The sequence below is a fragment of the Mastigoproctus giganteus genome, chromosome 12, assembly GCF_048544385.1.
Source record: "Mastigoproctus giganteus isolate SK-2022 chromosome 12, ASM4854438v1, whole genome shotgun sequence".
Classification (NCBI taxonomy): Eukaryota; Metazoa; Arthropoda; class Arachnida; order Uropygi; family Thelyphonidae; genus Mastigoproctus; species Mastigoproctus giganteus.
Genome location: NC_143586.1, coordinates 35,146,632 through 35,160,091, shown reverse-complemented (window position 1 = coordinate 35,160,091; position 13,460 = coordinate 35,146,632). Strand labels below are relative to the sequence as shown.

Genomic DNA, 13,460 nt, shown 5'->3' with positions numbered 1-13,460 from the left:
GTTAGTTAGGGAGGGGCATGCCAGTAGTGTATTCAACTGTGGCAGTAAGCTAGATAATCTTGTAATAACTGAGAGTACTGGGGGTGAATAGAATCTATCCAGTTATATTAAAAGAGTAAGCAAAGGAAAGTAAGCAAACCCTTAGCCATAATTATGAGAGCTTCCCTGGACTCAGGGGAGGTACTCATGGACTAGAGATGTGCAAATGTGACCCCAATCCACAAAGGAGGATCAAAGGGGGAGACAGGTAATTACAGACCTGTAAGTTTAACTTCTGTTCCAGGGAAATTAATGGAGGCACTGGTTAAAGAAGCATTGCAGGATCATCTAGACAAGACTTCAGTTATAGCTCGGACACAGCATGGGTTTGTTAAGGGGAAGTCTTGTCTGACTAATTTGATTGGATACTATGATGTAGTCACAAAGGAACTGGATGCAAAGAATAACTTTGATATCATATATTTGGATCTTAGAAAAGCCTTTGATACACATGCACGTGGAAGACTGCTGCACAGATTTGTGCAGTGTGGCATTGGAGGCAAATTGCTGCTATGGATAAAGGGATGGCTGAGTGGGAGAAGACAGAGTGGTAATCAATGGACACTGCTCTTCATGGACTAATGTTGTTAGTGGAGTCCCTCAGGGTTCAGTGTTGAGTCCATTGTTGTTTTCTGTATTTATAAATGATATTGACGATGGTATATCAGGCTTAATGTCCAAGTTTGCAGACGAAACGAAGGTTTGCAGGGTTGGTAATGACACTAATGATAGTAAACTGCTGCAGCAGGATCTAGAAAAGTTGAGCAGGTGGGCTGAGAGGTGGCAAATGAAATTTAACTTTGACAAATGTAAAGTACTGCATATGGGAAGCAGTAATCCCAGAGTAATGTATCAACTCAATTCTCTACCACACTGACAGTGGTAGAGAATGCTGGGGGTAATTGTGCAGGCAGATATGAAGTTTTCTGAGCAGTGCAGACGGTCTGCAAGAGTAGCTCATGGTGTCTTGTCAATACAGGAATTTTTCTAGCAGGGATAAGGAGGTGATTATCCCCTTGTATAAGGCAATGGTCAGGCCACACCTTGAATACTGTATACAGGTCTGGAGGCCTAATTTTAAGAAGGATGTAGAGCTGTTGGAACGAGTACAGAGAACGGCAACAAGATTAGTGAATGGAACAAAGGGTTGCTCTTACAAAGAAAGGCTTAAGTTTTGCAAATTACAGTGTCTGGAGACTAGCCACCTGTGAGGTGATCTGATTGAGGTGTATAAAGGATTGAATGGTTTGAGCATGCTCAATTCTGATGGGATTCTTCGTCTTGCTCAGAAAGGCGGTTGTAGGATAGATGTGCGGAAGTTGGCCTTTAGCCAGCAGATGGTTGATTACTGGAACAAACTTCCATCTGTCATTGTAGAAGTTGTTAGCTTAAATGGATTCATGGCAGAACTTGACAAACATTTGGAGCGAGTGGATGGGTGAAATGAGGGTTTTTTTTTTTTTGGCTGATGCTATATAAACTTGCTTTCTTGCATCATGTGCCTATGCTAATGCTAAAGTGAACTCAACTAAATGGATAAGGAATGTAGCGATATATGGTATGAAGAAGAAATAGACAGGAAATTAAAAATAAAAATAAGATGTGAAAAGGCGACCAAAATAAGATTGCATTGCGGTGTTTTTCACAATTTCAGTGTCATCATCATCATCAGATGACATCCACCAAAATTTTGAGAAAGACAGCAATGTTCTTAGAAGGTAACGGTAAGTCCCTTTCTTCCTGCCTATTCCGATATTCATTACTTTAGTTTCTTCAATTCTTTTCACTTGCTTCTGTAAGGTCATCCCTGATCTGTATGCACTATGTAATATAACTACATTTATTGGCACAATTTATTAGACCTTATTCTTACCGCAAATCTTAAAATTCTAAAAATTTCGTTCTCAACACATGGCTACAGCACACGTGTACCATAGCATACAGAAAATGTCGGAAACAGAAGCAAGAACATTGCTGTCTTTCTCATAATTTCGGTGGATGGCCTCTGATGATGACACTGAAATTGTGAAAAATACCGCAATATAATCTTATTTTGGTCGTTTTTACATCTTATTTTTATTTTTAATTTCCTGTCTAATTCTTCTTCTTTTTCATACCATGTATCACTACATTCTTTTTCATACCATATATTGCTACATTCTTTTGCATACCATATATTGCTACATTCTTTTGCATACCATATATCGCTACATTCTTTTGCATACCATATATCGCTACATTCTTTTTCATACCATATATTGCTACAATCCTTATCCATTTAGTCGAGCTCACAGTGTATACTGTAGATTCAATAGGTTTAAACCAAAATCTTCTTCTTCACACTTGCTACATAAAATATACGTTATATTTTATGTAGAAATACAATATTATACTGACCACTCACATGCAATAGATGTGAGTGGTCAGTATAATATTGAGTTGTCCTGGTGAAACATAAAAATAGGTGGAGGGAAATAAAAGGTGTATCAAATAGGTCAAAAATTCTATAATGAGTATAACAGCTATGGAGATAGTGGGTCAGCAAATCTGGATGTCTCATCTTAAAATGTTGGCTCCTCCCTAGCCAGGTGGGAAGGAGCAGCAGTGCGTAGCGCACGCTTCTTGATTAGACCGGGGTTCGAGCCCGTCACCACCAAATACGGAGGATGCAGAAAGGTCAGCAAATGACCACCGCATATCCCTGGAGCAATATAGCCTTAGTTGCTAATGCTCCTAAAAAAAACCAAACATCTTAAAATGATTATAAGATTAGACATTTTTATTTTCTCTAATTTCACTTTATTTCAGAAAGCTTGAAGAGCAATTGTTGATGCTAAAAATAAACAAGATGCCTATGGCTGTTGGATTTATAACCTTGTATGTTGGATTTATAACCTTGTCTGTCTATTTCCCCAGGGTTCAGTGCTGGGCCCCCGTATTTGTTTTCTGTATTTATTTATGATATCAGGCTTAATGTCTAAGTGTGCAGATGATACAAAGGTTGGTAGGATAGTTAATCACAATAATAAGTGTATGCTACTTCAATGAGATCTACACAAATTAGGCAGAATTCAAATGGGGAGCAGTAATCCAAGATTAACATACCAGCTATGTGGTACCACACTTAGGGGTAGTTCAGAATGAAGAACATCTGAGGTAATTGTGCAGTCAGATATGAAGTTCTCTGAACAGTGCAGACAGGCTGCTGGGGAAACTCATGGGGTTTTGTCAATGATGCACAGGAATTTTTCCAGCAAGGATAAGGAGGTGATTATCCCATTGTACAAAGTAGTGGTTAGGCCACATCTTGAGTATGCATACAGGCCTGGAGGCCTCAGTTTAGGAATGGTGTAGATCTGCTGGAACAGGTTCATAGAATGAGATTTGTGATTGAGATTGGCAACAAGATTGGTAAAGGGAATGAAAGAAGTAGTCTTACCAAGAAAGGGTTCAGTTCTGCAAATTGCTGCATCTGGAGACTAGGCATCTGCAATGTGATCAGATTCAGGCATTTAAGGCTTTGAATGGATTGAGTAATCTCAATGCTGATGGCATTCTTCCTCTCACTGTGGGAATTTTTTTTTGCTAATGCTTTATAAGCTTGCTTTCTTGCATCACATGTTACTAATAATATGAATACTATATGTGGAAAGTTAAAATCCCCACTGTAAGACACTGATTTTGTCCACTCTGCAACTGTTTGTTATAATTGTTAGAGTCATTTGGCCTAACATACCGCTCTCCCCCTCTCTCTCTCCGCCCTCTCCCTCCCTGTGTCCCATTAGTTCATCTGACATCCATTTAGGCCTAAACTTTGAACAATATCTCTTAATCAGTATAAAAAGCCTAGTAGCTTCCACGATTTGTTCCTTGAATACTTCCCACTTAGAATTTGCTATTGGCAATCATTAGTTGTACAGAATTTAAAAACTGTCTGATACAACTGTAGTCACCTTTACGGAAGCAAAAATCCTTCCCTTTATCCCTGATGGTAATTATATCTTTAAGTAAATCCCACATCAGTACACTGTGATCACTGCCACCTAGTGGTTCCTTTATCTGCAAATTCTTTATACGCGAATAATCACTGCTGATGACTAGATCAAGAGTATTACCCTCTTTGGTTGCCTCTCGAACATGCTGCTGCAGAAAACAATCATCCAATAAATCCACAAAAGTCTTTCTGGTGTGCAAGTGACCATCCGACAAGTTCCAGTCAATATCTGGGAAGTTAAAATCCTCCATTATAATGCAATCTGATTTACTGGCCCATTCTACAACTGTTTTTACTCAATTTGAATTTATGTCCCATCAAGTGATTAATCTGGGCAAGAGGAAGAATCCCATGAGCATTGAGCTTGCTCAAACCATTCACCTCACTCAAGTCACCTTGCAGGTGCCTAGTCTCCAGACACTGTAATTTGCAAATCTTAAGCCTTTCTTAGTAAGAGCAACCCTATCTTCCATTCACTAATCTTGTTGCCCTTCTCTGTACTCATTCTAGCAGCTCTACATCCTTCCTAAAATGAGGCTTCCAGACCTGTATACAGTACTCAAGGTGTGGCGTGACCATTGCCTTATACAAGGGGACAATCACATCCTTATCTCTGAATAGCTAGGATTCATAGTAATTTCCCCTGGAAAAAGATATGCCAGTACCAAAAATATTATATCAGACAAATACACACACACACACACACACACACACACACACACACACACACACACCAAAAAATGAAAGCCAGAATAAAGTAGCATTCCTACTACACAAGGTGTGCTACATGATTTTGCAATTGTTACAATTATCAAAAAAAAAAAAAAAAAACCTGTTTTGACTTTAAAAAATTCTGAGGTTCTGAGTATGGAAAAAACACAAGAAGAAAATGTATTGAGTTCTTCTGCATCCTAACCAAAACAGAGGGGAAATCAGGATGGCAGAGTGAACAATGCTGACTAATAAGATTTTCCAGTGGAAACGGAAATCTTAGACACCTAGCCAAAAGTTTCCCTGCCTGCTGATGAGGGTATCAGTGGCTATAATATAAATAGTGTTATTTGTTTTATGTTATAATCACTGATATCCTCATCAGTAGCCATTTCAGAGTCATAGAGCTTTGAAATGGTTCGTATATACTGAAGGTTTTAACTTATTATATTTTCAAATTGTATGGTATAATACAGCATAGTGTTTTTTTTAATTATTATTATTTAATTTGAATATGATATTTCACTTTCAGTAATCTAGTGCACTTTGTTTAGTGTAACCAATGATAAAAATATCACATTATTATTTTTTGATATCAATCACTGACTCTATAAAAATTCCAGCTGTACTTTTTTTCATTGATACATGCTGAAAATTGTATTATATCTTTTATTTGATAATATTTGTATGTATTATACCAGTATTATATATGTATTATGCAAGTAATTTTACAGAAGTTTGATTCATTGCATTAATGTTGCATGTAAAGCATTACAATATTTAGTTGTTATGCACAGATAATTATGTACTAGTTAAAAGCTTCTTTAATATCTGCTAATATAATTATATTTAGATGAATGTTTTTTACATTTTTAGAGACAGTCTTCTCTTATGCCAGAACAGACTGCTACACCTTCTACGACCCCTGATGATGATGCACAGTTTCAGTTATTTTTGAAATCTAGTGTTAACCACCTTGTAGCTCAAGTCCAGCAAGCAGACAGTAAATCTTCTTCTTTCCACGCTGAGGTCTGTTTACTTACAAACTAAATCTGTTGAATTGTTTGAATAGTTTATAATTATAATTTCTGAATATATAAAAATTCATTTTTTATTTCTTATATTTAATTAGAAAATATTCACAACAACTGTAATAATATACCTTTTTTGTCAACATATAATGCATAAATACAGTAATATTCAAAAATATGTAGAAAATATATTAAAAAAAATTGATTAAATTATTATATTTAAATACCATGTGTTTGTTTATAATATCAATGCTGCAGTCACTTATGTAATTATAGAACAAATTAGCGTACTTCAAACAACGATTTTATCGTGAGCAATGTTATAGATGATTCTCAAAAGTTTGTATACATTGAAAAAATCTTTAGAAGTTTCATGGTGTTTACATCTTGATGTTACATCTTAATTATGAATAAATAGTATTCAGTGCAACAAAAAAACAAAAAAAAAAAAAAAAAACAGTATGTAATTTTCTAAGGTAATGAAGATTGTAATTTTATTTGTCAGGGATATTTGTTATATGCAGTTGAAAAAATAATAGAATGGAAATACAATTCAGTATCTGAAAATTGGCAACCTCAGGACTTGAAGAATGCCTTTTGAATTTTTCTGGTGTTTGGACAATAAATCTAAACAACATGAATTGTTAAAATAAATGAAACTCATCTGGTCAGTTGTCTTGGACAACTGAGGCCAGATGAGTTCACAAAATTTCTTATTTTTATTGAAGTCGCTCTATCACTGAAACAGCTTATAATTGGTCATGCACTTTGTCACACTATCAGTTTGATAGGTAAAAAAGGCACCTGGGATTTCTCCCATCTCCGCTATCGGAGATGGGAGAAATCCCAGGTGCCGTCCGACACGAACATACCCTATCAATTTGATAGGTAAAAATGTGAGCATGAGGTAAACTGAGACTGCATCGGCAGCTTACTTTTACACCAATTTCCCTATTTGATTATAATATATTATTTATTATTTTATCCTCTTGAACCACTGGTCAAGATTTGAAAATGAGAAATGTGGGCATAATGAAATTATCAAATCTCTTACCTACAAAATTGCTTTGGTAATGCTCAATTGAAAAAAAAACAAAAAAAAAAAAAACAAAGAGGAGATAAAAAAAAATAAACAGAAGTGCAATGCATATTTTATCAGCTCAAGAGCCTACCATTTCAAATGCAACCCAAGAGGATGCATTTTAGAAATTGCATATGAACTGAACATGGTTGTTTTACACCATGTTGGTTTACATTGCGTACTCTAGAAAAGATTTAAATGGTATAACATTTGGGTACATTTTAGATTCTTGGGTACATTTTAGACTTTGTACCCTCCTCTCATTTTTCTTTCATTATTATAATTGATATGTAGGAGGGCTTAGAGGGGAACAGGCATTCTGTGTGTTATCAGACACTCAGTCTAAAACACAGATGGATCCAAAAGCTTTCTATTTCAGAAGATTTAGGAGAAGTCCGGTTGGCCTGCCTCCCTAAAATCCACTCATGCACACCTTCTTGATGGTAAGCCCTGTAATTGTCGCTCAGGTGGCAAAGAATGTGTAGAGTAGTTCTCTTCAAGATGCCTGGTCAGTGTGAAGAGGAAAAGACACACAGCACAACAATACAAATGGCCCTCAGTCCCTCAGCTGAGAACTACACAGCAAAGAATGGAACAAATTATATTGTGAATCAGACCACGTGGATTAGGCAGCAAACTCAAGTAAAGGACATTCTTATCAAAACTAAAGAACTAAAATGGCCTTGGGCAGGACACTGCTTGAAGACATAATGACAGATGGACTAAGAAAATAATAGAATGGTGCCCAAGAGGAGCTAAGAGAAAACCTGGAAGACAACAACGCAGATGGACGGATGAAATTCATGAGTTTGTGGGTAGTAAATGGATGGCCATTGCACAAAACAGAAGGAACTGGAAAGTTGCTGGAGAGGCCTTCATCCTGCAGTGCATTGAAAATGGCTGATGATGATGATGATGAGGTAGGTAGTTTTTACTAATTATGCTGGCAAATAAAAAAAAAAAAATTTTTTTAAACCTCTGGAGCAAAATTCTAAATTGCAAATTCTAAAAGAAATTGATATGCTTATTCCAAAATACTAAAATTGTCTTTATTGCATCTCCATCGAAAGGTGTAATGGAATATTAATAACTCAATGAATGACTAATTTAAATTATTGCACCATAATTCATATGCTGTCTTAAAAATGAATCTTATTCATTTTAAAATACTTCAGTCAATACATATAATGTACTACAGGTGACCCCCGCTTAACGCTGATCATTCGTTCCGGAAAAACAGAGCGCTAAGTGAATCCGCGCTAAGTGAGCGCCACTTTCCCATAAGGTAACATATGTATTTGTGAGCTGCGGTCGCTGCCATAGGATATTTCCTAATCAACAATAAACTGTAATGAAAAGATGCACAAATGTCGGTCAAAATATTTAATATTCAAATATTTGCACATATAAAATATTCTGCATTACACATGTATAATTATGTGGTAACTACTTGCGTATCAAAAGTAAACTTAAAATTCCAATTAAAATAATGAATTTAATTGATTTAATTTAATGGAGGAATTTAATCATGGAAAATGTGTGGATTTTGAGTTGAACTTTGGCCCTCTTCCAAATAAACTAAAAGGGGTATTAATTTTAAATGGCCCGCAGCGTTACCACCCAACAATAAAGTCAACTGATCCTTCGCCGCTTTGAAATTTGGCATATTTTTTGTTCTTTCAATATGAAACTTCTTTTAGGCATTCGTTTCCACAAAAGTCCCGCTTCATCTATGTTAAAAACTTGTTGAGAAATATAACACATAATACCCCTCTTCAATAATTTTAACAAGTTCTTTTTTGAAAGTTTCGGCTCCTTGATCTGCACTAGCGGCTTCTCCCTGGGTTTTAAATATATTCTACCAGTCCTTACCAGTTTTAAATGGTTCCACATTTTTTTTTTTTTTTTATGCGAGTTTTCTTCAGATCATCATATTGGCTAATCTCTTTCTCTCTCTCTCTTTTTTTTTTTTTTTTTAAATATTTAACTTAACTGACTTCTGCATTGGAATATTATCTTCAATAAAATTAGTCTTTCCATTTCAATCCTAATAGCCGTCCTAGTTTCTTGCAGTGGAACAGCTATCTTTGCCGCTGATAAAATTAATTTTTTATAATTGTTCTTACAGTTAAACTTGCAAGTCCTAAATTATGACACACATCCGCTTGTCGTTGACCGGAATCGATTCGCTTCAAAACGTCTAATTTAATTTTCAAATTCAGTCTTTTTCTTACATTTATAGTCTTCGTACTGCGCCCAGACGTTGTTGGTTTTCATTCCTGTCGGTCATTATTAGCTCTTCGAAAATATAACTGCGTTGGTTGAATTAATTATGATACAATGTCCAAGTAAACTTTCCGTTACGCACGATGTCTAATACTGTACTGAGTGATGACTAGACTTCGGATAAATGCATATAACCCAAATATTACAAGTAATATATTCGATCATTTTTTAAAATGTTGATCTCGGAACTACGTAACAAGTCACTGTACTGCAATTAAATTAGCGTGCGAGAAAATTTCACTGAGCGTGGGAAAATTCCTCAAGTCGGCGTGGGAAACGTTTTAATGCTGTTTTGCTATTCATTTTCAAGCTATTGACTCCATCAAATGAAAAGATTTCGTTAAATTTGTCAAAAATGTAATCTGTAAAAGAGCGTTATAGTGATCTGTGACAGCGTTATAGTCAGATACGGGTTATAATATAAGAACAGCGTTATAGCGAATCAGCGTAAAGCAAACCGCGTTATAACGGGGGCCTGCTGTACTTTCTTTCTATTTACTTATGTTTGCCACTCTGAGGTTTTCTTATAGTCTATTTTTCTTTCCCTCTTAAGAAACCAGTGGTAATCCCCCATCGTGGCAGGGTCTTTATGTAGTACCACAGTGGAAAAGTGGTATTACCACTTTTCTATTGTGGATATATATCCTGATGAAAGTGATGGTCGTTTTCATCTCACTAATCACATTTTCCAAGATTTGAGATAAAAACAGTAGGATGGGAATGAGCAAAATTAGTCCTTGAGGTTGTCACAGACATTCTCTCAGATATGCCAGACAAGCTGTACTTGCTACCTGGGAGTCTAAAACGCTGATGGAACTGATATTCGGGTGACACTCAAGTCAAGTGGACCCAATTTCGGCGAAGTTCAGATAGTCTGTGACAGCCAAATCCTCTGCTTGCACCTTCACGATGGTGGGACTGTTAGTAATCCTGGGTATAACCTCCATGCACAAGTACATGGTGGGTGACCACCCAGGTGTGAACCAACGTAAGCAGGGGTCGAGGTGTGGCGTCCACACCACATGGAGGAATGCCGAACCTCTATGTTACCAGGCAGTACTAGGCGGTAGATGACTCTCATCAACCGGTGAAATACCACCACTTTGCTTATTGGAGGCTTGAAGTGGTGGAACCCATGTTTAGTCTCTAGAGCTAAGTTCCGGTCAACCCTTCCCTATCTCTTCCATCATGCAGTATGATTGATGACTTTTGAGGTTATGATGAACGTCGTGGGGAGATCCAATATTCCTTACATTTCGAGGGTACAGCTCTAAAACGGTGTTCGCAGGCTGGCCGCTAGTTAGTACACTGGACCGAACCTATTGGTAACTCTCTAGGAGGCTTCCGGATCAGCTAGTGTATAATCTTGCTACCTCTACTCTGCCAGATAGTGACTGGAGGGAGTCCGAGTAGTGTATGCGGGGAGCATTGTCGAGGCCACGTTATGTCGAGGATCTGGGTATATTCTTACCACGTATACGCCATATCCAAAAATTTCATTACTTCATACAGCATGTCCCATGCACTTTTTCTTACCATTGAATACACAATGAATTGTCAAACTAATAGAGCAAGCTTATCTGCGAAAAGATCTAAACCTCCCAAGCACTTCCTAATTCATTACAGACAAACTTATATCTATCATAGGCTTCCATGTCACCCATTAATTTGTATGTATCCCATGCATTTTTCTTCTCTGCCACATGCCTCATTAGTTCATCTGACAACTATTTAGGCCTAAACCTTGAACAATATTTCTTAGTTGGTATGTAAAGCCTGGTAGCCTCCAAGATTAGTTTCTTGAATGCTTCCCATTTTGAGTTCGCTGTTGGTAACATCATCAGTTGGTCCCGCTGTATAGAATTTAAATACTGTCTCAGACCATCATAGTCGCCTTTACGAAAACAAAAACCCTTCCCTTTACCTCTGATGGTAGTTACCTCCTTGAGTAAATCCCACTTCAACACACTGTGATCACTGCCACCTAGTGGTTCATTTATCTGCAGATTCTTAATGCATGAAGAATCACTACTGATAATCAGATCAAGGGTATTGCTCCCTCTTGTTGCCTCACGAACATGCTGATGTAGAAAACAATCATCCAATAAATCCACAAAAGCCTTGCTAGTGTGCGAGTGACCAACCCACAAATTCCAGTCAATATCTGGGAAATTAAAATCCCCCATTATAAGACTCTGATTTACTGGCCCACTCTATTTCCCTGTACAATATCTTATTATACTCATCAGAATCATTAGGCCTATAGCACACTCCTACTCTCAATTTTGATTTCCCTATGCTTATGTCACACCAAACTGACTCGACACTGCCCTGTCCATCGATGTTGACTGGCTTCACTTCCTTGGACCTTATGTGTTTCTTAATTAATAGCATAACCCCTCCTCCCCTCCTGTCCTGTCTATCCTTTCTATACACATTGTATTCCCCAAATTCCAGTTCCGCATTACTTATATCTGTGTGACACCACGTCTCTGAGATCCCAACAATATCTGCCTTTGATGTTTTGAGCAATACCTCAAATTCATCAAATTTATTTACCAAACTCCTAGCATTGGTGTACACGCAGGTATACATGCACCTGTTTCTATTCTTAGCTACCCTAACACAACCCATGTGTTTACTTGTACCGCAATGACTCCCAGCAGTCTCTGAAATATCCTGCATCTTGTTTTTCAGGCTTCTGCTCATTTCAATAGAAGCAGTGCAAGAATCACTTCCACGTCTGCCAGTGGCTACTGTTAATCTATTAGTCCTTGTATCCCCCCCAACTAGCAGTTTTCCGACCCACCTAATACTGCCTCGACAGCATCAGCAAAAATTCTTGCACCCTTTCTATTTAAGTGTATCCCATCCCTGTAGAAGCAATCTCTCCTGTTAACAAGTACAGTCCAGGCTGAAAAAAAAAAAATTCTACACCTTGAGCCTTGCACAATCCCTCCAGAGCCGAATTGATCGACAAGGCTCTCATCATATACTCCCTCCTATTGTGTCTATGCAGAATTGCAGACACTTTCAAATTCAACCCTAATTCACGGCTTTTTTTCAACATTGACCTGTACTTGCTAATTAATTCCGCCGGTCTCCTACTCTTAATATCATTAGTGCCAACGTGTACAACTATATCACCTTTTGTGCCCTTAAAAGATGATATCCGCTTTACAACGTCATCAACCTTTGCCCCTGGCAGACATACCCTGGTCCTATTCCGCCTATCCTTTTTACAAAGCATGTTCCCCGTTTCCCTGACAATAGAGTCACCAACAACTACTAGTTCCTGTGGGGACCAGCGCATTCTGCGTAGGGGGCTGCCTCTGTGTTGCCTGATGACCAAGTGCAAGCTCTGGCGTTGATGTGGGCAGCTGAGAGCTTGATGGGCCCCTCAATTTATTTCCTTCGAGGGCATCCACCCTGTCCTTCAAGCTCTCATAAAGGCCCATAACAACGCTGAGTTGTCGCCTGATTTCCTTGCACTCCTTACATTGTGCACACAAAGACATCCTCCTTGGCAGCATCATGTCCCGTACCCGACTGCCCCGCAAACATCAAGCAAACAGTGCATTTTAAAAGACTGTGATTCAGAGGGCAACTGCCCCCCTCAGTTCTCCCCTGAACCACAGCACTCCCATTAGCTTGAGCCTTTTGCTTTGCTGCTCTGGTCAGAGTCATGATTCCGATTTAATTCAATAAAATTTCAAAACAAAAATTAAATCCTTAAGCTATATCCCAAAACAGTTATGTTATATATATATATATACAAAGGGTACTAGGAAAGTTTTGCAATACAGCTTTGTTTATTTAATTTTTTCAAAGTAATTTCCTCTACATTCAATACACCTCTCCATCCTCCGAAACCAATCTTTAAACCAGTTCTGCCAAGTTTCACTGGGGAGTAAAGCACACTCGTTGTCCCAAGCCCGTAGAAGGTCCTCATCACTGGAAAACCGCCTCCCTTTTAGCTTCATTTTCACATGCGGGAACAGTGCAAAGTCGCAGGGAGCAAGGTCTGGACTGTAGGGAGGGTGCTCGAGAAGTTTCAGTCCTGTCGTGGTCAAATATTCGGTGCAGGCTTTGGCGCGGTGAGCTGCAGCATTATCGTGATGGAGGTACCAGGTGTCCATTCTTGACTTTGGCCGCAGGTTCTTCATAGATCCAATGACTTTAGGCAGGCATTGTTCAGTATACCACTTAGCTGTGACTGTCTTCTGCGTGTCCAAAACGACACATTCCACAATTCCACTCGATTTGAAAAATACAGCTATCATTTTCTTCTTTACAGATCGGGATTTTCTGACAATTA

General features: G+C 38.0%; 1 protein-coding gene across 2 annotated transcripts in view; it reads left to right on the top strand.

Annotated features, from left to right (window-relative positions):
- The window catches only part of LOC150076877 (protein phosphatase 1 regulatory subunit 21), a 371,714-nt gene that overhangs the window by 335,720 nt on the left and 22,534 nt on the right, over positions 1-13,460 (top strand). For both annotated transcript variants that reach the window (XM_090386067.1, XM_090386066.1), the window contains one exon: positions 5,621-5,773. In XM_090386067.1, the coding sequence (XP_090242193.1) occupies positions 5,621-5,773 (153 nt within the window). The remainder of the gene's footprint in view (positions 1-5,620; positions 5,774-13,460) is intronic.